At 44.6% G+C, this 26,329-nt stretch overlaps 2 protein-coding genes across 3 annotated transcripts in view; one reads left to right on the top strand and one right to left on the bottom strand.

Annotated features, from left to right (window-relative positions):
• Positions 1-26,329, top strand: part of LOC307107256 (transmembrane protein C16orf54) — a 44,151-nt gene that overhangs the window by 5,705 nt on the left and 12,117 nt on the right. The window contains exon 2 of one of the 2 annotated variants that reach the window (XM_079784381.1): positions 11,697-11,837. The exons of the other annotated variant lie outside the window; for it this stretch is intronic. The gene's annotated coding sequence lies outside the window, so the exon portion shown is untranslated. The remainder of the gene's footprint in view (positions 1-11,696; positions 11,838-26,329) is intronic. 2 annotated transcript variants of the gene reach the window in all.
• On the bottom strand, positions 7,503-10,118 carry ZG16 (zymogen granule protein 16). The gene is made up of 4 exons (XM_079783680.1): positions 10,061-10,118; positions 9,097-9,158; positions 8,799-8,931; positions 7,503-7,915 (listed from the first exon to the last, which is right to left on the bottom strand). Exons 2-4 carry the CDS (start codon positions 9,149-9,151, stop codon positions 7,600-7,602), a joined length of 504 nt encoding a protein of 167 aa, XP_079639806.1. The 5' UTR covers positions 9,152-9,158; positions 10,061-10,118; the 3' UTR covers positions 7,503-7,599.

Below are 26,329 nucleotides of genomic sequence, written 5' to 3'. Positions count from 1 at the left end.
GACCATGCTTTGAGAACCACTGACTTAGAGATTGGCAGTTTGACTTTCCCCCTGCACTTCAGAAAAGGCTATTCAGGTTTTCACAGTTGTTGCCAGTCCTCAGATTGGTAAGATACCTGCCAGAAATAGTGGAAAGAGCATAGGTCAACCTTGGCTGGGTGGTTCAGTCCGTTGGGGTATTGTCCTGTATTCCAAAATGTTGCAGGTTCCATTCCCAGTCAGGGCACATGACTGGAGCATGGGTTTGATACTTAGTCGGGGCATGTGCGAGAAGCAACTGATAGATGTTTCTCACATCTGTGTTTCTCTCTCTCTAAAATCAATAAAAACATATCCTCGGGTGAGGGTTTAAAAAAAATCACATAATTTTTTTTTTAAAAAAAGCATAGGTGAGGGAGTCAGGAGTTCTAAGGATGAATGAATAGCTCAGATACAGGGCTTTGGTGCCAGGTCACCCACAGTAGAGATTTAGCCTCCATTTCCTCAGTTTTTAAGAGAGAATAATGGTTGGACCCACCTCCCAGGTTTGATTTAAGGGTACCATCTGCCTTGTGGAAATTAGGATTGTTAAACACCTAACATTCAGAGACAATAAAATAATTCAGTTCACAGTGTATTATTTGCTTGTAGTGTGCTAGCCCGCTCTCCTAGGTTGTAGGGATACCATGGTGAACAAGAAGACAGACATGGTCCCTGTTTTCCTAGAGTTTATTTTTTTGTGGGGATAGGGGTGTGGGAGTGAGTGATGGTGACAGACAATAAACAGAACTTTTAAGGGAAGAATGGGTAGCAAGATCTGCATCTGCCTGGTTGAATTAGGGTTGTTAAACACATGATATTCAAAGAGAAACAGTTATTTTTAACTTCCAAACTAGACTCTTAGAAAACAAAGGAGAGCAGAGGAAAGTAGAACATAGAGTTATGCCACAAAAATTAGAAAGAGACTAGTGAATGATGCAGATGATTCTGTTCTTCAAGTCTAAGAAGATTAAATGAGGTCATCTGGGGTGAAAGGCATAGTGGCAGTGATGAAGAAGAGAATGGAGGCTGGGAAAGAGAGGACCACACTTGGAGGGCCAAGAGGAGAATAAGGAGTCCTTAAATCAGTGATTTTCAACCTGTTTCATGTCATGGCACACATAAACTAATTACTAAAATTCTGCAGCACACCAAAAAATACATTTTTTGTCGATCTGACAAAAAAAAAAGGTATAATTTTGGTTCATTCACACCAGATAGCTATTGTTGTGTTGGCTGTTGTCATTTCTTTATTTGACAATCTAAGGGAAAAGCAGTCACTCAGTGCTCTTGACCTAAATAGTCAGATATTGCATCTTTTAAAAATTCTTGTGCCACAGTGATTGAAGATCGCTGCCTTAGATAACAGAGCACCACAGCTGGCCAGGAAGCTGGCACCAGTCTACCCAAAAGGGCACGGAGACTGAAGTGAGCTTTGGTGGCTGCTGTGCAGGGGCAAGTTTGATGTGCTCACTGAAACGATGAGGCTTGCTCTGCAGAGGTTGTGATGAGAAGACAACAAAAGAATAGTATATTAATGTTTAAAACAAAATATTGTAATCCCTAGAGCAAAATTTCTCAAAATGTAATCTGGGAGTGTGTGTGTGTGTGTGTGTGGGGGGGGGGGTCTCTGGCCTCTGCAAAGTTAAAACTATTTTCATAATAATACCAGGATATTATTTGCCTTTTCTCAGTATTTATTTCATTGATTTTGAGAGAGAGAGAGAGAGAGAGAGAGAGAGAGAGAGAGAGAGAGAGAGAAACATTGATTGGATGCCTCTGCACATGCCCTGACTGACTAGGGGTCAAACCCACCACCGCTTCTGGTGTACAGGACAACACTCCAACCAACTGAGCCACACCAGCCAGGGCAACCTTTCCACTCTTACTCTCTCATGTGTGTACAGTGGAGTTTTCCACAGTTTACATGATATGTACTATCAACAGATTGAATGCAGAATGGGCTAACTTAGTATAGTGTGAAAAAGTCAGAAGAGTGGTTGCCTCTTGGGAGTTGTGGGCAGGAAGTGATTGGGAAGGACCCAAAGGGGATTTTCTGAGGTGATGGTACTGTCCCATATCTTTAAAGGAGTTTGAGTTATATAAGCATATGCATTTGTCAAAGCATGACAGGTTTTTTTCAATTGTGCGATCCTCATATTAGAATTCCTTATAAGATTTTGTTTCTAAGATGTTTGAAAATCATGGACATGTGAAAAATGCCCAGGTTTTGCAACATCAGAAAGACCTGAGTTTAATACTGTGCTTCATACTATGTTTATGACTTTGGACATAGTGGCATTTCTCAGAGTACCTAGTAAGGCACCTAATAAATATTTGTTATATGACTGAATTAAGTAATATAATTATTCTAATAGGCCTCATCCAGTCAAAGGCTGAGAACAAAACTGATACTGTATGGTATCATTTTATATAGAATCTAAAATTATAAAGTCAAACTTATAGAAACAGAGTAGAATGGTGGTTGCCAGGAACTGGGAAGTGCAGGATATGGGAAGATGTTGGTAAAAGGGTGCAAACTTTCAATTATAAGGTAAGTTCTGAGGATCTAAGATATACCACGGTGATTATAGTTGACTAGAGGCCTGGTGCACGAAATTGTGCACGGTAGGGTCGCTAGGCCTGGCCAATGATCAGGGCTGATCAGCAGAGGGACTGGCCAGGCGATCGAGTGGGGGAGGGGGGGGAACTGCTGGCACCTGCCTTGGCCAGCCTGGGGCCTGCGGGCTGGGGGTAGCTCCTGCGTTGAGTGTCTGCCCCCTAGTGGTCAGTGCGCATCATAGCAACTGGTCATTCCCCCGGTTGGCCGATTTGCGTATTAGGCTTTTATTATATAGGATAATATTGTATTGTACAATTGTATAGTTGAAATTTGCTGAGAGAGTAGATCCTAAGCTCACCAAAATTTTTTTAAAGAGTAATTATGTGAGATGATGGATGTGTTAATTTGATTTGGGAATCCTTTCATAATATATACATATATCAAATTATATTGTACATTTTAAATATGTTACAATTTTATTTGTCAATTATACTTCAATAAAGCTTGAAATTTCTCTCTTGCCTTCTAGTGCATCATCCCTCATTCCCTTTACCTTTCAGATCACTCCATTCTTTATTTTTTTAACTGATTCTTCTTTGGACCAACCGTCAAAAGTTGATGTTCTGCTCTCCTCTGACTTCGGCCTTCTCATTTTATATGTCTACAGTGTCCCTGGGTGACTTTTTCTACACCCATGATTTGAAATGCATTATCTATGTGCTGATGACTCCTGAATCTACTAAGCTCTGTATCAAAGCTTTATTCTCAAATATCCCTCTGCCTACTGTTGGATCTCAACCAGGTTGTACCACAGATTCATCAAAATGCAGCAGGTCCAAAAAGCTAATTAATTTTTCCTTTGTATTCCCCCATCTCAGAGAATATCCCTCTCTTCCTAGTTGCCCAAGCTACAGATATGGAAGTTCTCCTAGACCAGTGGTTGGCAAACTGCGGCTCACGAGCCACATGCGGCTCTTTGGCCCCTTGAGTTTTTAGCAAAGGCCAGCTTAGGAGTACCCTAATTAAGTTAATAACAATGTACCTACCTATATAGTTTAAGTTTAAAAAATTTAGCTCTCGCCGAAACCGGTTTGGCTCAGTGGATAGAGCGTCGGCCTGCGGACTCAAGGGTCCCGGGTTCGATTCCGGTCAAGGGCATGTACCTTGGTTGCGGGCACATCCCCAGTAGGGGGTGTGCAAGAGGCAGCTGATCGATGTTTCTCTCTCATCGATGTTTCTAACTCTCTATCCCTCTCTCTTCCTCTCTGTAAAAAAATCAATAAAATATATTTTTTTAAAAATTTAGCTCTCAAAAGAAATTTCAATCATTGTACTGTTGATATTTGGCTCTGTTGATTAATGAGTTTGCCGACCACTGCCCTAGACTCTCCTCCTTCACTCACCCTCATGCTTACAGTTATCAAGTTCTTCTGAGTCTATTCTCCCCCTCAAATCTCTCAAATTCTTCCTTTTCCTTTATTCCTCATATACTGCTTTTGTACAGACATTTAATCATTTCTGATATAGACCTAGTCTCAGATATTTTCTTATCCTGCTTTTACCTTTAGTCCATTTCCCCCACTTACACCAGAAAATTTATTTTCTTATAAATCTTATCAATTCCCTGAGCAAAATTTTGGTTCAGTGTCTTGCTGTAGCCCATAAGATAAAGTTTAAATTGCTACACATGCTGTTTATGGTCCCCACCTATCCATGAGACTTCATTTTTTGCCTAATTGTACTTTGCATTTTATTTTATTTTATTTTTAAAAATATATTTTATTGATTTTTACAGAGAGGAAGGGAGGGGGATAGAGAGTTAGAAACATCGATCAGCTGCCTCCTGCACACGCCCTACTGGGGATGTGCCCGCAACCAAGGTACATGCCCTTGACCGGAATCGAACCTGGGATCTTTCAGTCCGCAGGCCGACACTCTATCCACTGAGCCAAACCAGTTAGGGCTGTACTTTGCATTTTAGCTGTACTGAACCACTTGTAGTTTCCATATCTTTAGATGTCTGCATAAGCGGTCTCAGCACCCTGTACTGCCTCCCCGCCCCCTCCGCCCGCCTCCCCAGCCACACACACCTTCCTTCACAAAGTCTTCTCTGACACTCCCAGAGAAATTTACCCCTCCTTTGGCTCCTTTGGCATCCTATGAAAACACCTTTGCCCTGGCTGGTTTTGCTCAATGGTTAGAGTGTCAGCCTGTGAACTGAAGGGTCTCAGGTTCAATTCCCAGCCCAGGTCGGAGCTTGTGTGGGAACGATTAGTTTCCCTCACATCCATGTCTCTCTCCCCACCCCCACCCCCACCCCCTTCCACTCTCTCTAAAGATCAATGGTAAAAATATCCTAGGGTGAGGATTAAACAAAAAGAAAAACACCTTTGTTACAGCACCAATAAATCCATTTGACCAGAAGAAAAGTAACAAAACTCTAGTAATCTTTATGTTCCTAGAATTTAGCAGGGAATATTTGATAAACGTGTGATTAGCTCAATCCAGCAATTAAAAAACTTTGTTAACTAAAGGAACATTTTCTTTAAATAAAATGTTCTGCAAAATGATATGTAGACTAGATAAAAGCCAGAAATCCCGTCACTTAATCCTCTTCTGTTATGTCTGCCTTTTACGTGCCAGTGCCTTCACTGGGCACAGTGTGAAAACCACTGGTTTAAAGGCTGTCCTAGCCCTAGCTGGTTTGATTCAGTGGATAGAGCGTCGGCCTGTGGACTGAAGGGTCCTGGGTTCGATTCCGGTCAAGGACACATGCCCAGGTTGTAGGCTCGATCCCCAGTAGGGGACGTGCAGGAGGCAGCCGATCAATGATTCTCTCTATCGTTGATGTTTCTCTCCCTCTTCCTTCCTCTCTGAAATAAATAAAAAATAAATAAAAATAAAGGCTGTCCTAAAGTTGACTAGATATCTGATCTGTCAAAAGTCTGTCATAAAAAGGATTGAGGTGCTGCTACATGCTACAACATGAATGAACCTTGAAAGCATGTTAAAGGAAGACACTTGACACAGAAGGCCACATTTTTGTAAGATTCCATTATTATGAAATGTCTGGGATAGGCAAATCCCTAGAGACAGAAAGTAGATGAGTTGTTATCAGGGACTAGGAGAGAAGAATGAGTACCTGCTTAAAGGATATGGGGTTTCTTTCTTTTTAACAGGAGGAAACTCAATTTATATTTTATTTTAGTTTAGTTTATTTTTTCCCCATCACCACTTATCTCCCAAACCCTCTTCCATCTTCACCCTCCCTCTGGGGTTTCTTTTTGAGGTGATGAAAGTATTATGGAATTAGAGGGTGGTGATTTAGTATATTCAATCTGTGAATATACTGAAAACCACTGAAATGGCACAAGGGTGAATTTTATATTATGTGATTTATATCTCAATAAAGAAAATTACAGTGACATATATTCCATCCAATGACATTGATTAAGAGAAAGGAATTGTTATAAAAATAGGCTAGGCATGAGTTTGTTTCTATTCTATTTTAATAAAAGAGTAATATGCAAATTGACTGTCACTCCAACACACAAGATGGCTGCCCCCATGTGGACACAAGATGGCCACCACAAGATGGCCAGCAGGGGAGTGCAGTTGGGAGGGATCAGGCCTGCAGGGGAGGGCAGTTGTGAGCAATGAGGCCAGCAAGGGAGGGCAGTTGGGAGGGACCAGGCCTGCAAGGGAGGGCAGTTAGGGGCGATCAAGCCTGCAGGGGAGGGCAGTTAGGGGTGACCAGGCCGGCAGAGGAGGGCAGTTAGGGGCAAACAGGCTGGCAGAGGAGCAGTTAGGCATCAATCAGGCTGGCAGGGGAGTGGTTAGGGGGTGATCAGGCTGGCTGGCAGAAGTGGTTAGGGGCAATCAGGAAGGCAGGCAGGCGAGCAGTTGGGAGCCAGCAGTCCTGGATTGTGAGAGGGATGTCCGGCTGCCCGTTTAGGCCCGATCCCGATAGGGTTGGGCTTAAACGGGCAACCGGACATCCCTCTAGGGGTCCCAGATTGGAGAGGGTGCAGGCTGGGCTGAGGGACACACACCCCTGTGCATGAATTTCGTGCACTGGGCCTCTAGTAATGTTAATATTTCTTTATAACGTTACATATACATAACTGTTATCCTTGTCTAATTGGGAAGAAATGTTTTAGGACTGGGAACTAGAGTCCTAAGAATTATTTTCAAAGCAGCTTTATATTGCTGAATCTATCCAGTCACTCTAAGGCTTACCCTGAACTCTAACCAATCCCTTATGTTCATAGACACCCACAGTGGTTTCTCCCCCACTTTGAAAAGCCCCTTATTTTGAGGATGGTATTGATAGCATAGAAGCTATGAGGAAGTGGTGACTTCCTAAGGAAGGGACCTCAGTTCTGAAGGAGCTAAGTAAGGACACCAGGGCTTATGGGTAAAGGTGGGGAGGAACTAGTCTGGGTAATGGGCACATTAGGCTAAACTTTAAGAGTCAGGTGGGTTCTGGGAAAGAACAAAGGATAAAGGTCCAGCCACCCACATACAGGGAGTGGGTTAAGATCTAGAGAGTGAGGTGATAGCCTTGGTGAAGAGGTGCGATCTCAAGGGGAGGGGAGGACAGGGGAGAGAAGGGCTGGAGAGTGAGAGTGGACTATCTTGGGTTTTGGCAGTAAGTCACATCGAGGCCTTACCCTCAGCCTCAGAACTCCAATTTGGGTAAACACTCTCAGGAGCTATCCTTGAAAAATGAATTAGTGCAAATCAGAATCTTATCTCCTTTGGATAAATAATGAAGAAAACCCCAAGACTTTAACACCTTTCCTCATCCTCCCATTCTTCCCTAGATTAACATCCTACAGATAGCCAAGAAAGAGATTCACACATCCATACCCAGAGTCCGGAGGTGGATCCCAGCTGCAGACACCCACATACACACAAGTTTAGCCATGCCCTTTTATTTTTTAAATGGAGCCATGTGGGTGGGGTTAGTGGCAAGGGGGTTCTCACCCCCCACACTGCATTGCTCTTGCTGGGTCTCAGCAGCTGCTGCAGTCACTGGGATAGACGTCCCAGTGCAGGCTGATGGCATTAATGAGGGAGCCAGAGCGGCCACTGATGAATCGGAGCACAGTGTTGGGGTGCAAGGGGACAGCATTGAAACTTGTGCCTGTGTCTTTTCCAAAAGGCAGGTAGCGGCCCTTGTCAGTCACGAAGACCAGCTTCCTCAAGTAGTACTTGTACTTGCCAGACACCTGGATCACTGATTCCCCAGGGTGCAGAAAGATCTCCTCCAGGTCTCCCTGGGTGCCACCCACATAGTCGCTCCACACCTTGCCATAGCGTACCTGGAGACTGGGGACAGGGTGAGGAGGAAGAAAGGGGAGACAATGAATAGGGTACTGAGAACGCAGTACCTATACCCTGAGACCTTCAAACTGGTGACAGGGATGATAAGCCTCCTGCCAGTTCCACAGTGTGTGAGGGTTGGGTGAGCCCTTGGAGATCATACAGGGAACTTCAACTCCTCATTTTGACCACAAACAGACTCACAGAGGGAAAACGACTTTCCCAGAGTCACTCAGTAAGTGCCAGAGCTTGAGCTTGGAGTGTAGACTCCCTCTGTACCCTCACTCCCACCCAAAAGAAGCAAAGCAATTTCTCAAAAATCTGAAAGGCTCTCATGAGGGAAAAGACTTGTCTCTGCTGTACCAGCATGCGGATCCAGGATCAGAAGGATACACATTTTGGGAGAGGCATCATGCAAAGATGGAGGATGCCAGAGGGGATTTAAACCTAGGGTAGGGCCCGCAATCCTGATATGCATTGTCCCAATATGCTAAGGTTTTGGGTTTGATCCCAGGTCAGACCACATACAAGAAACAACTAGTGAATGAATAAAAATATTAAACAACAAATCAATGTTTCTCTCTTTCTCTCCCTTAAACCAAAAAATAATTAAAAAAAAAAAAAAAGTAAACCTCGATTGGGGGCCAAACTAGACAACTTCCAGGCCCCTGAGAGTTTGTGGTATGTGATTTATCCAGGATCACTCATGTTTGGGTTGTAGAGGTTTCAGCAGTGCAGGTCTCGAATCCAAGCCTCTAACAGCTCTCACATACCGTGTTATCCCTGGGACTTGTTGATTGAAACAGACGTGACCCAAAGTGACTGAGAACTTCCCAATTTAGTACGATCCCAGAAGGTCCTCAAACCACAGAAACTCAGTGAATCTTACCCTACGATGTAGTATCTGTTGACTCGGACACGGATGGCAGTGATGGGGCCGTCCAGCTGGTTGCCAGAATGAGAGAATCGTTGTCCGCCACCGCCTCCATACTCTCCACTGTAGGAGGAGGACCTAGCCTGAACTGGAAGGGAAAGTAAGAGATTGAGGGAGAAATTCCCTGAGAGCGCAGTTTCTCCCTACCACGCATATTCCTCCCACAACTCAGTTCCCAGCACCCCAAGCCTGCCTCTGAAAGCCTTGGCCGCCAGCAGTGACCCCCGTACTGGGCTCTCAGATTCTCACTTACTGGCATTGGCAGAGGCCGATGCACAAAGAAGGGCAAGAACAGCAATGGTCAACATTCTGGGGCTGGAATGGAAGAAAGGAGAAAGTGAAGATTCACCCTATTCCTCGGGACTTTATTTACTCAGACATCCCTGACCTCCAGCTGAGACTCAGACCTAGCTGACCCAGTCTTGGCTTTGAAAGGATGGCATAGTCTCTAGTCCTGTTCCTCTCAGATACTATCTTCTGTGTCCTTACCCCTCTACCTCTCCCTGGTCTGCCTGTGGCCAACCCTCCTCGTCTGTCCCAAGGCAGAAGACCAATCCTAACCCTCTGTCTGGATTAAGCTGTATGAGCGCTGTTCCCTCCTGGCACAAAGCAGGAAAGGAGTTTTCTAAAGAAGAAGAGGCAATCTCCAAATCATAGAAATGGTTGAGTGTCCCAGACCAGGAGTCTGAGAAAACCTAACTGAAGTCTAGCCGGGGTAGATTGGCCTGACTTATGGGGCATCTGGGGCGTAGTTTAAATCCCTAGTTTTACCCTGGTCTCAGAAGGAAAAGAACATTCTAGAGGTGTGTCTCTGTCACCCGAGGAGTGAAGGCAGTCAGAGGAGAGACTGTGCCAACAGCAGTTTCCAAGCAGTTCTGGTGGAGAGGGATAGACTGAAAAGTTGTAGGAGTTGAGACTAGCTCAAGATATTAGATCCCTGGTGCGTAATCTATTTGTAATAATTCTTTCTCCGCTATCACAAATATGGCCATGTCCACACCCCTGAGCATCCCAAGTGTCCCCAGTCTTTCAGCTGAGACCCAGATATCGATACACCTATGACTAATTCCGATCCAGATGCCCCAGTTAACTGACACCCCACTCTCCCCTCTGCCATTCAATCCAAGCCAGCTCTTCTTCTGCTCAACGTGAATTCCCCCTAACTCAAATCCAGGCTTCCTTGCCTCCTCTTAGTTCAGGCCTCTGTCACCCCTTACCTGGCAGTTTCAGATGCAAAGTAACCCCCCAGGATCTTGCAGATCTTTTATACCAGTTCTAAGCCCTCCCCCTGCTCTTTATCGTGCGAACCTCACCTCCTGGGCAAACATGATCAATCTCTTAGGGTCAGTTGTCAGGCAGGGTCTGGAACATTTTATCCAGCCCCTCCCCTTAAGGATTACAGGTGGCAGGGAGGGGTCCACTCTAGGCCAAGGCCCAGCTCTCAGGAGGAGCAGAATAAACTTGAGAAATATCACCAAGCAAAGGGCAAACAGCTTTGGGTGGGCAAAGTCACTAAATCACCTCTGGGTGTGGCCTAGGGTTCTCCCTCCTCTACTGGATGTTTGCAAGTGCTCTCCCCTGCAATCTGTTCTCTTTTTGAATAACATTGCCCTCTCCAGCCATTAGAAAGGAATTGCACTGCCCACGTCTTATATTTAGGAGGGCCTACTATTTGCCTGACAAAAAAATTTTTTCTTCTCCCCTAGTATTTTATGTGAAAAAGTTCAAACATATAGAAAAATTAGAACAATTGTACAGTGAATACCCATACACCATGTACATTGTACCATGGTTATATTTTGCTGTACTTTCTTTTTGTTTTCATCTATCCATCCTCAAACTTCTTTACCCTTCACAAATCTTGGAAAAGGGTGACTTGGGACTACAAGTGGACACTTGAACACGTGCAGATCTCCAGGGACACACATAGTCAGTCCAGCGGGCAAGTGGGAAGCTGTGGAACTAAGAGTAAACAGGTCCTCCAGAGGGGCGCAGGGTCCTCAGGCCTCAAGCTGTAGCCTACACAGGACACCTGTTCCTCCCAGCAGATCTGAAATTTCCCCAGGGTTGATATCAGAGATGTCTTGTCTTTGCAGGCTCTTCCCCTCCAGAATCAATTCCTCTCCACCTAAATCCCTAGGACTGACTCCTGAGTTCTACTTCGTGACCCTCTAGGGCTGGTCCTCTAACCCTCTGAGTCAGCAGTTCCTTCCAAGCAGAGAGAAGCATGGAGCCTGTCATTAATGACCACCCCTTACAGGTTCCTCTCTCCTTACGGCTCCCCTCCCCTCACAGACTCACCACCTGGGACTGAGTACTCCTCCTAGAAACAAAGGGAGCCCCACCCTGAGGAGCCGGAAATGGGGTGTGGCTCCTGGCTGGGAGATTCCCAGTGTCTGGAGGACAGGCAAGGATGCCTTGTCTGAGCCCTCCTTTCCGACCTTCTCCAAGTCCTTTTCCAAGACTTTTACCTCATTCTAGCCGTAATGTTCTGCATGTCTCTGTCCTCTCTGTGTTTGCCTCTCATTGCCAATTTTCTCTTGTTAAACAAAAAACGTAACTTCTGTGGCTGAAAGCCTTTTTAAAGGGAGGGGTTTATTGAGCCATGTGCTAGCCAGAAAAGGACAGGTCCTGGAGCATGGAGTCTAAACCACCAGCAACAGGGCCAGGAGTTACAGAGCTCTGCTGTCCTGGAGTTACAGAGCTCTGTTATACATTATGTTTTGGGGAAGGAAGATGTAAGTTGTTTTGAAAGAATTTACGCAGACTACAGATAAAGGGGGTTGGGTGTGGGAAAAGGTGAAGGGGGCAGTGCACAGTCCATAGGAATACATATTTATTACTCTTGATTAGGTACAGGTGACAGTCCTGAAATTTCCGGCAGATTCAGGATGTGGCGGTGTCCAGTGGTGGCTACAGATGCCGGGACTTGAATCAAAGCCCTAACACACTCAGGAATGCAGCTGTCTTTTGCTCATTGGCTCACAGCTAATAGTAAGTTAATTGTTGGTGCCTCTTTCTCTTACATTCTGGCAGCTGTAATTGAATTTGAAATGTTTCTCTTGTCACTCTTCCTTTATGTCTTGATCTTCCAATACATCTGCTCTGAGGCTTTTCTTTTCCTTTTTTTTTTTTTTTTTTTTTGAAGCTTTTCTTTACAAACCTGCAACTTTCCAGTGCATGGGACAATACTCCAACCAGCTGAGCCAACTGAGGGCTGATCTGTTTCATATTTTACGCATATGCTAGCTGTGAGCCTACCTGCCCCTTAAAATCCAGATAAAGCTACCTTAAACCTCGCCCCATCCCCAGTCCTACAAGCAGTGAAAGCCCAAACTCTTTCAAAGCTTCCTGCTATTGACAGCTTCCTGCTGTCTCTATCCCTCTCACAGTCTCCTCTGGCCCCTTGGCAAAGCAACTCATTCAACACACATTTATGTGTTGGAGGCACTTTCTAGATGCTGAAGAGATAGCAAAGAGGAAGAGAGAGAAATCCAACTTGCTAGGCACTTTCACTCCAGTTTGGGCAGTCTGACAAATGAACATTACTGCATGATATATGCTATAAAGAAATAAGCAAAATAGAAATCAAGGAAGAAATTAAAAAAACTTCCTGGAAACAAATGAAAATGAACACACAATAACCCAAAATCTATGGGACAAAGCGAAAGCATTCCTGAGAGCGAAGTTCATAGATCTATAGGCCTACCTCAAGAAACAATAAAAATTTCTAATGAACTAACCCTACAATTTAAAGAATTAGAGAGAGAACAATAAGAAAAGCTCAGAGTAAGTAGAAGGAAGGAAATAATAAAGATCAGAACAAAAATAATGACATAGAGACCTAAACACACACACACACACACACACACACCACACACACAAAAGATCAATAAAACTAAGAGCTGGTACTTTGAAAAGATAAACAAGATTGATGAACCCTTAGCCAGACTCATCAAGAAACAAAGAGAGAGGACCCAAATTAATAGAATCAGAAACAAAAGAGGTAAAATAAACAATGGATACCACAGAAATACAAAGGATTACCAGAAAATACTATAAACAACTCTATGCCAACAAGCTGGACAAATTCCTAGAAAAATACAATCTTCCAAAACTGAATCAGGAAGAAACGGGAAACCTGAATAGGCCAGTAACAACTCATGAAATTGAAGCAGTAATCAAAAAGCTCCCAGCAAACAAAAGCCCTGTTCCAGACAGCTTCACAGGGGAGTTTTATTAAATATTCAAAGAAGAACTAACACCTTTCCTCCTCAAACTATTCCAAAAAATCCAAGAGGAAGAAACACTTCCAAGCTCTTTCCACAAGGTCAGCCTTATCCTAACTCGAAAACCAGATAAAGACACTACAAAGAGAATTACAGGCCAATATCCCTGATGAACATAGATGCTAAAATCCTCAACAAGCCCTAACCGGTTTGGCTCAGTGGATAGAGCATTGGCCTGCAGACTGAAAGATCCCAGGTTTGATTCTGGCCAAGGGCATGTACCTTGGTTGTGGGCACATCCCCAGTAGGGGGTGTGCAGGAGGCAGCTGATCGATGTTTCTAACTCTCTATCCCTCTCCCTTCCTCTCTAAAAAAATCAATAAAATGCATATAAAAAAATCCTCAACAAAATATTAGCAAATCAGATCCAGCAATATATTAAAAAGATCATACAGCATGACCAGATAGGATTTATTACAGGGATGCAAGGCTAGTATAATATTCACAAATCAATAAATGTGATACATCACATAAACAAATTGAAAGACAAAAGTCACATGATCATATTAATAGATGCAGAAAAAGCATTCAACAAAATCCAACACCCATTTTTTTAAAAAATATATATTTTATTGATCTTTTACAGAGAGGAAGGGAGAGGGATAGAGAATTAGAAACATCGATGAGAGAGAAACATCGATCAGCTGCCTCCTGCACACCTCCTACTGGGGATGTGCCCGCAACCAAGGTACATGCCCTTGACCGGAATCGAACCTGGGACCTTTCAATCCCCAGGCCGACGCTCTATCCACTGAGTCAAACCGGCCAGGGCCCAACACCCATTTTTGATAACTCTCAGCAAAGTGGGAATAGAGGGATCATACCTCAACATAATAAAGGCTATATATGATAAACCTACAACCAATATCATACTCAATGGGTAAAAACTAAAACAATTTCCCCTAAGAACAGGAACAAGACAGGGATGACTGCTTTCACCACTCTTAGTCAACACTAGAGGCCCGGTGCACGAAAAATTGTGCACTGGGGTCGGGGGGAGGGTCCCTCAGCCCAGCCTGTGCTCTCTCCCATTCTGAGACCCCTCAGGGGATGTCCACCTTCTGGTTTAGGCCTACTCCCCTGGGGATCGGGCCTAAGCTGGCAGCCAGACATCCCCCTGGCAGCCCAGGAGCCCATGGGGAGTGGGCCTAAGCTATCAGTCAGACATCCTTAGTGCTGCCTTAGCACTGCCAAGGAGGCAGGAGAGGCTCCCACCACTGCTGCTGCGCTTGCAGCGTCAGCCCAGCTTGTGGCTGAGCAGAGCTCCCCATGGGGGAGCACACTGACCACCAGGGGGCAGCTCCTGCATTGAGCGCCTTCCCCCTGGTGGTCAGTGCTCGTCATAGCAACAGGTCATTCCTGGTGGTCCCACTGTTAGGGTCAATTTGCATATTACCCTTTTATTATATAGGATAGTATCAGAAGTCCTGGCCACAGTGATCAGATAAGAAGAAGAAATAAAAGGCATCCAAATTGGAGAGAAGGATATAAAATTGTCATTATTCACAGATGGCATGATATTGTACATAGAAAACCCTAAAGTCCAGCCAGTGTGGCTCAGTGGTTGAGCATCAACCCATGAACCAAGAGGTTACCAGTTCGATTCCCAGTCAGGGCACATACCTGGGTTGCAGTCTTGATCCCCAGTAGGGGGGTGTGCAGGAGACAAGACAGCCAATCAATGATGTTTCTTTTTCACGGATGTTTCTATCTCTTTATCCCTCTCATTTCCTCTCTCTCTAAAATCAATAAAAACATTTTTTAAAAGAAAGCCCCAAAGATTTCACAAAAAAACTACTAGATTTAATAAATGAATTAGGCAATTTAGCAGGATACAAAATTAACACCCAGAAATTGATGGCATTTTTATACACCAATAATGAACTCTCAGAAAAAGAAACTAAAAAAAATTACCATTTTCCATTGTAACAAAAAAATTAAGATACTTAGGAATAAACTTAACCAAGGAGGTAAAAGACCTGTACTTGGAAAACTATAGAACATTGAAAAAAAGAGATAGAAGAAGATATAAACAAGTACAAGAATATACCATGTTCATGGGCTGGTAGAATTAATATAATTAAAATGTCCATACTACCCAAAGCTATCTATAGATTCAATGCAATACCTATCAAAATACCAGTGGCATATTTTACAGATCTAGAACAAATACTCCAAAAATTTATATGGAACCAAAAAAAGACCCCAAATAAATGCAGCAATTTGAGAAAGAAGAACAAAGTTGGAGAGATCATAATACCAGATATCAAGTTATACTACAAAGCCACTGTAATCAGAACAAACTGGTACTGGCACAAGAACAGGCATATACATCAATGGAACAGAACAGAGAACCCAGAAATTGACACACACCATTATTCTCAATATTTGACAAAGTAGGTTAAGATCATAAAATGGAGTAAAGACAGTCTCTTCAATAATGGTGTTGGGAAAATTGGACAGGTATATGCAAAAAAATGAAACTAGACCACCAACTTACACCATATACAAGAATAAACTCAAAATGGATAACACTTAAATGTAAGTCATGAAACCATAAAAACCCTAGAAGAAAACATAGGCAATAAAATATCAGACATCTCATGGAGCAAAATTTTCAGATACATTTCCTAGGGCAAGAGAACAAAGGAAAAAATAAACAAGTGGGAGTACATCAAAATAAAAAGCTTCTGCACAGCAAAAGAAACCACCATCAAAATGAAAAGAAACCCACCGTATGAGAGATCATATTTGCCAATGATACATCTAATAAGGGATTAATTTCCAAAATATATAAAGTACTCATACAACTCAACAAAAGGAAGACAAACAATCCAATTAAAAAATGGGCAGAAGACCTGAATAGATACTTCTCCAAAGAGGACATACAAATGGCCAAGAGACATGAAAAAATGCTCAACATCTCTAGTCATCAGAGAGATGCAAATTAAACGACAATGAAGTCAAATATCCTCGGGTGAGGATTTAAAAAATAAATAAATTTAAAAAGAAAACAAAGAATTAATTTCCTTATATTTTAGTAATTTAATTCTGTATAGACATTAAGCATTGTGTAAAAAATTTTGTGGAATAAAGTATCTTCAATTTCCAGAAGGGAAAAAAAGAAAAAGCATAGAGCATGAGGAGAGAAGTGGAGGCTTTTCCTCTGCTGGGGGGCCCTCTGTTCAGGTAAATTTGTGGAGACCTGATTGAAGTGGAGAGAAATACAAATATTTGGATTGAAGAGTAGGTCAGGCAGAACAAACAAGCACCAAAGCTCTAAGCAGGAAGTGTGTGGGATGAAGTTAAAAACAGCAGGGAGGGCAGAGTGGCTAGTGTGAGGGAAGCCTGCAGGAGGTGAGGTCTGGGCAGCAGCCAGTGGGCAGATTGTGCAGAGCCTGGGAGGCTGTGGTCACGAGTTTAGCTTCCTTCTGAGAAGTGAGGGGAGCCATTGAAGGGTTTTGCCTTTAAAAGAATTACGCACTCTGGGTTTTGATAAATGGAGAATGGCCTGGAGGATGGGTAAGAGTGGAGATGGGAAGCCATGTGGACCTTTCCCTGTTTCACTGGGTCCCTCTCTCCTGCCCTCCTGGACTGCCTGAGAGCTGTTTCCTCTCTCAGACAAAGCAGCTTTGTCCTCTTCAAGCCTTGGTGCAAATTCAGACCCCAGGGTGAGAATCTGCTCCTTTATCCCCACCAAGGATTTTTTAAAAAAATATTTCCAAACAATGGCATATACACTGAGTGGCCAGATTATTATGATCTCTGAACGCATAATAATCTGGCCACTCAGTGTATGTTTCCTGTTTAAGGCAAAAACAATTCTCTACCTCCTCATTTACACATTGGGCCTCCACAGCAGTTTCATTTGAACAAAGGATTTTATCAGATAAACAAATGTGAACATGGCTTTTCTGTTCATCCTTCACTGTTCCAATGATTAGTCTAGTGAGCAGAAGTGACTTCACTAAGTTGCAAAGAGGATCCCTCCACTCCCTACCCTCCTGTGCCTATTTCTGTGATTTGCTCATACTACTCCAGCTGCCTAAAATGCTCTCCTTCTGCCCACCTACCACTATCTTTTGCCCTCAAGACATTAGGCCCATACCACCACCATCACCACCACTCCCCTGCACCCACCACCTAGCCTTCTCTCACAAACTCCTGGGGTCTCTTCTCTTCCCAGCACCTCCAATTCAAACAGAATTCCTCCTTCCTTTCCCTGGTCTCCAGCTGTGCTTCTTACATCACTAGGCTGGTTTTAATTACCCTGCACTATAATTTATCTGTTTACATGAAAGCCTCCTCTAAAAGCAGGAGCACATTCTAAGGCAGGGACTATCTTATCCACCTCTGAATTCCCAACTCCTGCATCTCACCTGGCACAGAGCAGGTGCCCCATAAATGACAGTCAAATGCCTAGGCTGCAGTGAGACTTCTGTCAAATGCTCCTCCAGACATCTGTGTCTCGCCTCTTGCAGGCTTGGATTTGGATGTTTTTTGGTTTCTTATTTACAATTTCTCTGGAGAAACTGTATTCAGAAGAACACTGGACGTAAAGACAGAATTCCAGGTTGAGGTCTATCCAACACTTCTTAGTTGTGTGAACTTAGAGAAGTCACTTCATTCTTTGGAGCCTTTATTTCTGCATTTGTAAAATGAGAAAAACAAGTCTCAAGAACAACCAAAATCTTAAAGGACAGTCTTTTTCAAACTGTGGCTCGTGTATGTTGTTAATTTTTAAAATTAAAATATAATTGACATATAACATATTAATTTCAGATATACAACATAATGATTTCATATACATATTAGAGGCCTGGTGCACGAATTTGTGCACATTGAAAGAAAATTAATTAGAAGAAATATTTTTATATTGCTATTTGCCCTTTCTCTATAATAGAAGTGTCAACCAAATTCACGATCGACAATGACAAAACAAAACACATACATGCGATTGGTGCCAACAAGAGCTTTATATGTATCGCGCATGCACGAATCAACTTAGCCTTTTATATATATATAAAACTTGCTTAATTAGACCTGATTTCTTTTTTTTTAAATAAATCTTTATTGTTCAGATTATTACAATTGTTTCTCCTTTTTTTCTCCCATATCTTCCCATCACCCGGTTCCCTCCCCCCCATTGTCCTTATCCATAGGTGTATGATTTTTGTCCAGTCTCTTCCCATACCCCCCACACAGACACCCCTTTCCCCCTGAGAATTATTAATCCACTCCCATTCTATGCCTCTGATTCTATTATGTTCACCAGTTTATTCTGTTCCTCAGATTTTTAATTCACTTGATTTTTAGAATCACTTGTTGATAGATATGTATTTGTTGTTCATAATTTTTACCTTTACTTTTTTCTTCTTTTTCCTCTTTTTAAAGAATACCTTTCAGCATTTCATATAATACTGGTTTGGTGGTGATGAACTCCTTTAGCTTTTTCTTATCTGTGAAGCTCTTTATCTGCCCTTCAATTCTGAATGATAACTTTGCTGGGTAGAGTAGTCTTGGTTGTAGGTTCTTGCTATTCATCACTTTGAATATTTCTTGCCATTCCCATCTGGCCTGCATTTCTGATTTAGTTAAACTTTTTCCAGATCAGTGAAGCACCCAACTTCTCTTTCAGGTAATTGTCAGCAACACAGTAGTAAATATCAACCCAAAGCAGATTATTACTGTAGATCACACAGGGAGAGCAAAGGGTAAAATATTTAACTGCAGCAGTGTTTGACTATATTCTGTGCAGTGAGAAAACCTGAAGTCATTTTCAAGGTCCACCATTTCTTAGTTCTTTTCAGTCGGGTGAAGTTTCTAAGCTTTCTAAATCTCCCATTTTCCAGCTAATGAAAAGAAAATAGGATTCTACCAAGTCTTCTATCTACCTACTCCAGGACTACTGTGAGGATCAAATGAGATGAGGCATGGGAAAACGCTTCACAGACATTTGGTTAAAGTGTGAAATGTTTGCATCTGGCTATAAAGCAAGTCGTGTTTGTGGACTGAAGAAACTACAAGGAGGCTAGTCGTCACTAGGGAGAGGAAGCCGGGAGTTGCTACGTGATGTCATTACCTGGCGCCCACAGCCATTATTTTCAGGTTGGGCTGGGCTGTGGGCCGCATTTTGCGCCATGGGGTCTCGACAGCGTTGGCTGCGATTTGGTGGGCTGTCGCTCCAGGATGGTGGTGGGGCCTGTGTCCCACTTGGAAAAAGCCGAGTGTTGCTTTGTGGGCGCCAGGTCTGCAGTGCTGTTTCTCTGTGTATGTCATGGCAGCTCCTGCATTGGGTGTCTGCCCCCTGGTGATCAGTGCGCCTCATAGTGACTGGTTGGATGGTCGGACACTTAGCATATTAGCCTTTTATATAGATAGATCATGCTACAAAATGAGTTAATCATTTTTTTTAAATTGGAAACCTATAGCAATGAACTAAGAATTCACAGACAGAATATCCTATATGATAAAAGCGTAGTATGCAAATTGTCCCCTCAACCAGGAGTTGTCCAGGAGTTCATCCAGGGGGCAGGGCCAGCCAGGGGAAGGGAGGGAGGCCCTGGCTGGTGGCAGCGGCAGGCAACCAGGGGAAGGGAGGGGGTACCCAGCTAGCAGCTGGCAGCCACTAGGAACCCTACCAGTGCACAGATTTCATGCACTGGGCCTCTAGTTGTATTATAGAGAGACATGGGCTTAAAGACTGATTCCAGCCCTTACTTCATGACCTACTAAGTTTCTTCATCTGTAAATTGGAGATCATGAGAACAATCCATTTTTGTCAACCTTCTGGTAAAAACCTGGCATGTGGTAGGCACTGAATAAATGTTTTTTCTCTTTCCCTTGCAGACTTACACAAAACATAGCCTTACTTGCCTGGCCAGTGTGGCTTAGTGGTTGAGTGTCGACTTATGAACCAGGAGGTCACAGTCGGATTACCAGTCAGGACACATGTCTGGGTTGCAGACTTGATCCCCAGTGTGGGGCATGCAGGAGGCAGCCAATCAATGATTCTCTCTCATCATTGATGTTTCTATCTCTCTCTCCCTTCCTCTCTGTAAGCTTCCTTTATGCTCGAACTACCAGAATGACTGGTGGACTGGGTGACCGGTTGTTATGACGCACACTGACCACCAGGGGGCAGACACTCAAGGCAGGAGCTGCCCCCCTGGTGGTCAGTGTGCTCCCACAGCAGGAGCGCTGCTCAGCCAGAAGCCAGCTAACAGCTGGTGAGCGCAGCTGCAGTGGCAGGCACCTCCCCCATCCCCGCGGCAGTGCTACGGAGCGGCAACAGGCGCAGCAGAGCTGTGATGTGCAGCAGCAGAGCTGCACTTGGCCGCTTCGGCACTGCTGCATCCCTCGGGGGGATGTCAGACTGCCGGTTTCAGCCCGATTCCCAGGGATCCCAGATTGCGAGAGGGTGCGGTGCAGGCCAGGCTGAGGGGCCTCACCCATGCATGAATCCATGCATTGGGCCTCTAGTAAAAACATATGAAAAAACAAACAAACAACAACAACACACAAAACAGCCTTTCTTTTTGGTCTCTCACATAAAGTTGATCTGGGCAGCCATGATCTTTCTCGCAGGTAGCTTTATTTTATGGCTTAGCTTGAGTTCAGATTCTAGAGATGTGCCTGGTCTGGTGTGGCTCAGTTGGTTGGGCATCATCCCGTACACCATAAGGTGGAGGGTTTGATTCCCAGTCAGGGCACATACCTAGGTTTTGGGTTGGTTTTTGGTTGGGAGGCAATCAATAGATGTGTCTCTCTACCCCCTATCTCTAAAAAATAACAAAAAAAACAGATTCTAGAGATGTTGTCAAATGCATAGTAAGACTTGAAAATGAATTTTATGTAAGTTGGTCTGGATGACTGAAGGGAACCTGAGCTTAATTTCCTTTTATTAAGGCATAGTTACATGGTAACTTAAAAAAAAATACATTGTTATTGAGTTCAGAGAGGAAGGGAGAGGGAGAGAGAGAGAAACATCAATGATGAGAAAGAATCATTGATTGGCTGCCTCCTGTATGCCTCCCACTGGGAATCAAGCCCACAACCCGGGCATATGCCCTTGACTGGAATTGAACCCGTGACCCTTCAGTCCACAGGCCAACACTCTATCCACTAAGCCAAACCAGCTAGGGCCATGGTAACTTTTTATAAGCCTCCTCATTTTTTGCTTTCAGTCTTCAAGTCCTTACTGAATTGTTTGATCCACTGCAACTCCTTTTTTTCCTTTGTTTAGCTTATCTTCCCTTTGTTTTCTTTCTCACAATCACTCTCTAAACATATGACAATATAATATTAGAAGAGATAAAGTCCCCATCCATCTGGGCTGGTTGGACCAGCCAGATCCAGTGCTCATATCTGCTGGACAAGCTGCTGTCAAAGTGGGAGTGGCTGAGGTCATTCTACCTGGATGCACTCATTCTTGCTTTGTGTCAGGAAGAATTTATCTAAAAATAAGAGCAGATTTGGCCTCCTTTATATATATATCACATGAGATTCAAACAGTCATCTGCTCTTGCACATGGTGTGTTCCACAAGTGCATGAAAAGAGAGCAGTGTGCAGTGCTACTGAAGAGCCCGGCTGTGTGGGGACCCAGCTGCCACCACTCAGAAGCCAGCCATGTGCCTGGGGCAAGTTATTTGACTTCTCTCTGCTTGTTTTCTCATGGAGAGAGAGAGAGAACTGTACCTATCTCTCAGGGTTGCTGTGAGAATTTAATGGCAATGAGAGTAAAGCTCCAGCAGACGTGTGCATGGTGAATGCCGAGGAAGTGTTTCTATATGAATCAAGTGAGCTCAAGTAAATCATGTACTAGTATTGTTAGCATTCCACACACAGGCTTCAATCTTGTTTTTTTTCCTTCTCAATTGAAGATACTGCAGACTAACTTGATGGGGAACATAAAAATACATTTTTGGGAGGGGGCTAGCAATCTGACTCTGTACCTAGTTAATCAGTATCCCTAATGTTAACATTCTTGTTAGCCTATAATCAAGTCACTTAATTATCTGGCCTTGCAAGACCTGTTTACCTAAATACTCACATTTTACAGAGGCCATAAACCATGAGCCATACACAATCCCCGGAGGGGGTTATCAGCGCTGGCGCCAGGTCAGGCCTTTGGGTGTGGTCTCACAGCCCCCATCCCAACACACGGGGCTTTTTGCAAAGCCCGAGAGAGGTCCACAAGTCTGATCCTTATTTGGGGAACAAAGAAACCAAAGGGTATAAAGAGAAAGCTTCCTCCATATTGGGGGGCTCAGGATTTGGAAACAGGCTCTCCTGAGTCACGGGTTTTTCCTGTATCTCCGAGTACTCCTGTGTGTGTATTTTCCGGTCGCCGGGTAAATTCTGTTAACAAACTAAAGCCCAGTGTATGTCCACCTGAGGCCAGAGTCATTGACTTTAGCATCACAATACTTCTCAGCTTTGCTCCTATTGTGCCAAGGTTATGAGATCTCATATCTTTTCTCTGGTATCGTCACTTTTTCATGTCCACTCAATTTATAAAAGAATAAGGGCAAAATGCTCAACTAACCACAGAACACTGATACACAGGCAAAGGTAGCCTGAACTTAATGCAACCAAAAGCATTTACAGAGGACCCTTGGAAATGGAAATGAAGCTTCCTGCCCTAGAGGGGTTCAGAGCCACGTGCGGGGCAAACCAAAAGGAACAGCCCGCAGAGTGCAGTGAAAGATCAGGGTGAGCTGATCAGACTAGTCAGACACTGAGGAGGGAGTGAGGGTCCTGCCCATGGCCAGGGAAGTTGGTCACAGATGCCAGGACTACAGAGTGAAGAGACAGGCTGGCTGAGGCCCAGCTCTACCATTTATCGTGGGCAAGTTATTTAAGTCTCTGAACCTCATTAGTAAAAGAAGGATAAGATCCATTTCAAAGGGTTATTTTAGAGGTTTACTAGTAAATGAGATATAAACATTGTGCTTAGCAAATTGCTGGGCACATAGAAGACGCACAATCAATGATGGCTAGAACAGTAGCATAGGAGGAGTGGAGACATTTGAACAAAGTAGGAAGATCAGCAGAAGGACAGAGTGGGACACATCTTCCTTCACTACAGAAGGTAAGTATCAGGGCAGATAAGGCTGCAGGAACTGGAGGAAGCCAAGAAGAATCCCTGGCAGGTTGTGAGTGGAGCCAAGAGTTTATTTTCTGATTACTAATCTACCCTTGCTGGGGTGGGGATCAGGGGCAAAAGGGGCAAACCCCACTCTTGATGTCTGAGAATCAACAAGGAAGAGAACCGGAGCTCCTGCTGTCTGTGTGGAGAAAGAAGAGGCTATCAGTTACTGGAGAGAGCTGTTGGAGTTGGCAGGGCTCTCTAGGGAAGCTGTGAAAGGTTTGGAAGAGCAACTGCATGTAGGTAAGGAAGAGAGAATTGTCCAGATCCATGTTACAGAATGACTGAGCAACCAGGTAGAGTTGGAGACTCTAAGTGTGATTTTCTCCAATAGATTTTCTCTCTAACCTGGTATAGGACAAAAGGAAGCTGATTATATTGGTCCAGGGGAAAGGATTTATGAGGACGGGGTGGCAGAAGGACTAGGTTGAAAGTGCTGGAGAGAGAAGGGCTGAAGCACTGCAAAGTCATGGACTATAAAGTCAAGGTTATAAAGGAAGTCAGGGAGGGTGAGCAGTCAGTGATGGACTCCAGGAAAAAGAAGTGTCAGTAAAATGGACCAGCAGGTGGAGTGGGAGAAAGGTAAGGCTCAGAGCCTGGGGAATTTGATGGTCAATGTAGATCAGTCTTGTATGGTATCAGGTTTAAGGTGGGCTCCTAGTGTGAAGGGGCAAATCCTTTATGTTCTTTCAAAGATAAGAAGCAATGTGAAATCAAGGTGGAAGGGGACCCAAGTGTTTATCCTACTTATGAGGTGCTTTATATAAACTAATATTATCTCCCCAATAGTCCTTCAAGTTGGTGATTTGTGAAAAAATGGTCATGACACAAATTAAATAGATTGCCAAGGGTCTCACAGCTGTTAAGCCTGGCAGCTCAGATTTAATCCCAGGGGTGACTGGTTCCAAAGCCCATGAGCCTCTCACCTCCCCAGATTTCCACAAAGAGTGGCACTTGAGACCTTTCTAACTCATTCTCATCATTTTTCACAGCTCTCAAGGTTGTAATCTCTGATCTTGGTGTGTTGGGCAGCCAGGTGGGTGAGATCTGGCAGGCCCTGAGCAGTAATGTAACTCTCCTGAGCTCAACCCTGTCTTGATTCCCTGATGGCAGCAAGCTGGCCCTGGGTGAGGGCTGGAACTCTCAGCTGGGCTAGACCCCACTGCAGAGGGCAAGTGTGACGGGAAGAGCAACAGGAAGCACCTGCCTTCTCTTGTTGAAGCTCTGAGTATGCTTCATGTGATTGTCCTGCTTAGTAAGTCATTCATTTAGTGGAAGGAGGATGTTGGAGATGGTCAGATCTGGGTTCACATTCAGCTCCAGCACTTGAGTTGTGTGACTTTGAATGAATGACCTTGACCAAATCTCTCAGTTGGCCCAGAATTACAAGGTTTTCTGGGACATGGAACTTTTGGTTATAAAACCAGATATTCCCAGGCAAATGGGACAGTTAGTCACCCCAAACAAGCTACTCAACCCCATTATGCCACAGTTTCTCAGTATAAAATGGGGTTATCTGTTGCCCATTTCTCTGCTTCTCACCACCTGATGGTGTGCTTTTCAGAGAACACATGAGCTGGGAGCATGGTTTAAATCAGGCGTCCTCAAACTACGGCCTGTGGACCACATGCGTGTGTTTTTGCCGTTTTGTTTTTTTACTTCAAAATAAGATATGTGCAGCCCTAACTGGTTTGGCTCAGTGGATAGAGCGTCAGCCTGTGGACTCAAGGGTCCCAGGTTCGATTCTGGTCAAGGGCATGTACCTTGGTTGCGGGCACATCCCCAGTAGGGAGTGTGCAGGAGGCAGCTGATCGATGTTTCTCTCTCATCGGTGTTTCTAACTCTCTATCCCTCTCCCTTCCTCTCTGTAAAAAATCAATAAAATATTAATTAAAAAAAAGATATGTGCAGTGTGCATAGGAATTTGTTCATAGTTTTTTAAAATATATTTTATTGATTTTTTAAAAATTTCTTTATTGATTAAGGTGTCACATATTTGTCCTCATCCCCCCATTCCCATCCCCCACCCCTCCCCACGGATGCCCCCACCCCCCTGTTGTCCTTAACCATTGGTTAGGCTCGTATGCATGCACACAAGTCCTTTGGTTGATCTCTCCCCCCTACCCCCACCCTCCCCTACCCTCCCTCTGAGGCCCGACAGTCCGATCAATGCCTCCTTGTTTCTGGGTCTGTTCTTGTTCATCAGTCTATGTTGTTCATCATTTCCCCTAGATGAGTGAGATCATGTGTTACTAGAAATATACTTATAAGAACCGAATGTGAGACGAGCAATAATAGTTATGCTGACAGGCAAATGAATCAGTCTGTAGTGAGTTTCTTTCTGGACCATCAGTTCTTTTGAGACCCAATTTCAATGTCCACCAGTTCCTTATGTGTACATGTCGGCACTGACTTTTCAGCTCTGGATGGTGGACAAATGGTGGTAATGCAGGTCCGACTCCCTCTGGTTTGGTCTCGCCCGGACCCAGGGGCACGGCTTCACCCGGACTCAGGGGCGCGTGGCCTCACCTGGACCCAGGGGCGCGTGGCCTCACCTGGACCCGGGACCCAGCCTCACCCGGATCCAGGGGCGCACGGCCTCACCCGGACCCAGGTGTGCGCGGCCTCACCCGGTCCCGGGATCCAGCCTCACCCGGACCCAGGGGCGCGTGGCCTTACCCGGACCCAGGGGCACGTGGCCTCTCCCGGACCCAGGGGCACGGCCTCACCCGGACCCGGGACCCAGCCTCACCCGGATCCAGGGGCGCACGGCCTCACCCGGACCCAGGATCCAGCTTCACCCGGACCCAGGACCCAGCCTCACCCGGATCCAGGGACACACAGCCTCACCCAGACCCGGGATCCAGCTTCACCCGGACCCAGGGGCGTGCAGCCTCGCCCAGACCCGGGGGCGTGCGGCCTCACCCGGACCCGGGACCCAGCCTCACCCGGATCCAGGGGTGCACGGCCTCACCTGGACCCGGGATTCAGCTACACCCAGACCCAGGGGTGCGTGGCCTCACCCGGACCCAGGGGCGCGTGGCCT

The sequence above is a fragment of the Cnephaeus nilssonii genome (genome assembly GCF_951640355.1).
Source record: "Cnephaeus nilssonii genome assembly, chromosome: 2".
NCBI lineage: Eukaryota > Metazoa > Chordata > Mammalia > Chiroptera > Vespertilionidae > Cnephaeus > Cnephaeus nilssonii.
Note: the sequence above shows the minus strand (reverse complement) of the source record. Positions and strands in the feature narration are given on the sequence as shown.

Bases quoted from the DNA above. Each gene is read 5' to 3' on its own strand.
- ZG16 (XM_079783680.1), bottom strand. From the start codon at position 9,151: ATGTTGACCATTGCTGTTCTTGCCCTTCTTTGTGCATCGGCCTCTGCC. The intron at 8,932-9,096 runs GTAAGTGAGAAT...TTTCCCTTCCAG, and splicing joins ATCGGCCTCTGCCAATGCCA to TTCAGGCTAGGTCCTCCTCC. The intron at 7,916-8,798 runs GTAAGATTCACT...CCCTGTCCCCAG, and splicing joins AACAGATACTACATCGTAGG to TCTCCAGGTACGCTATGGCA.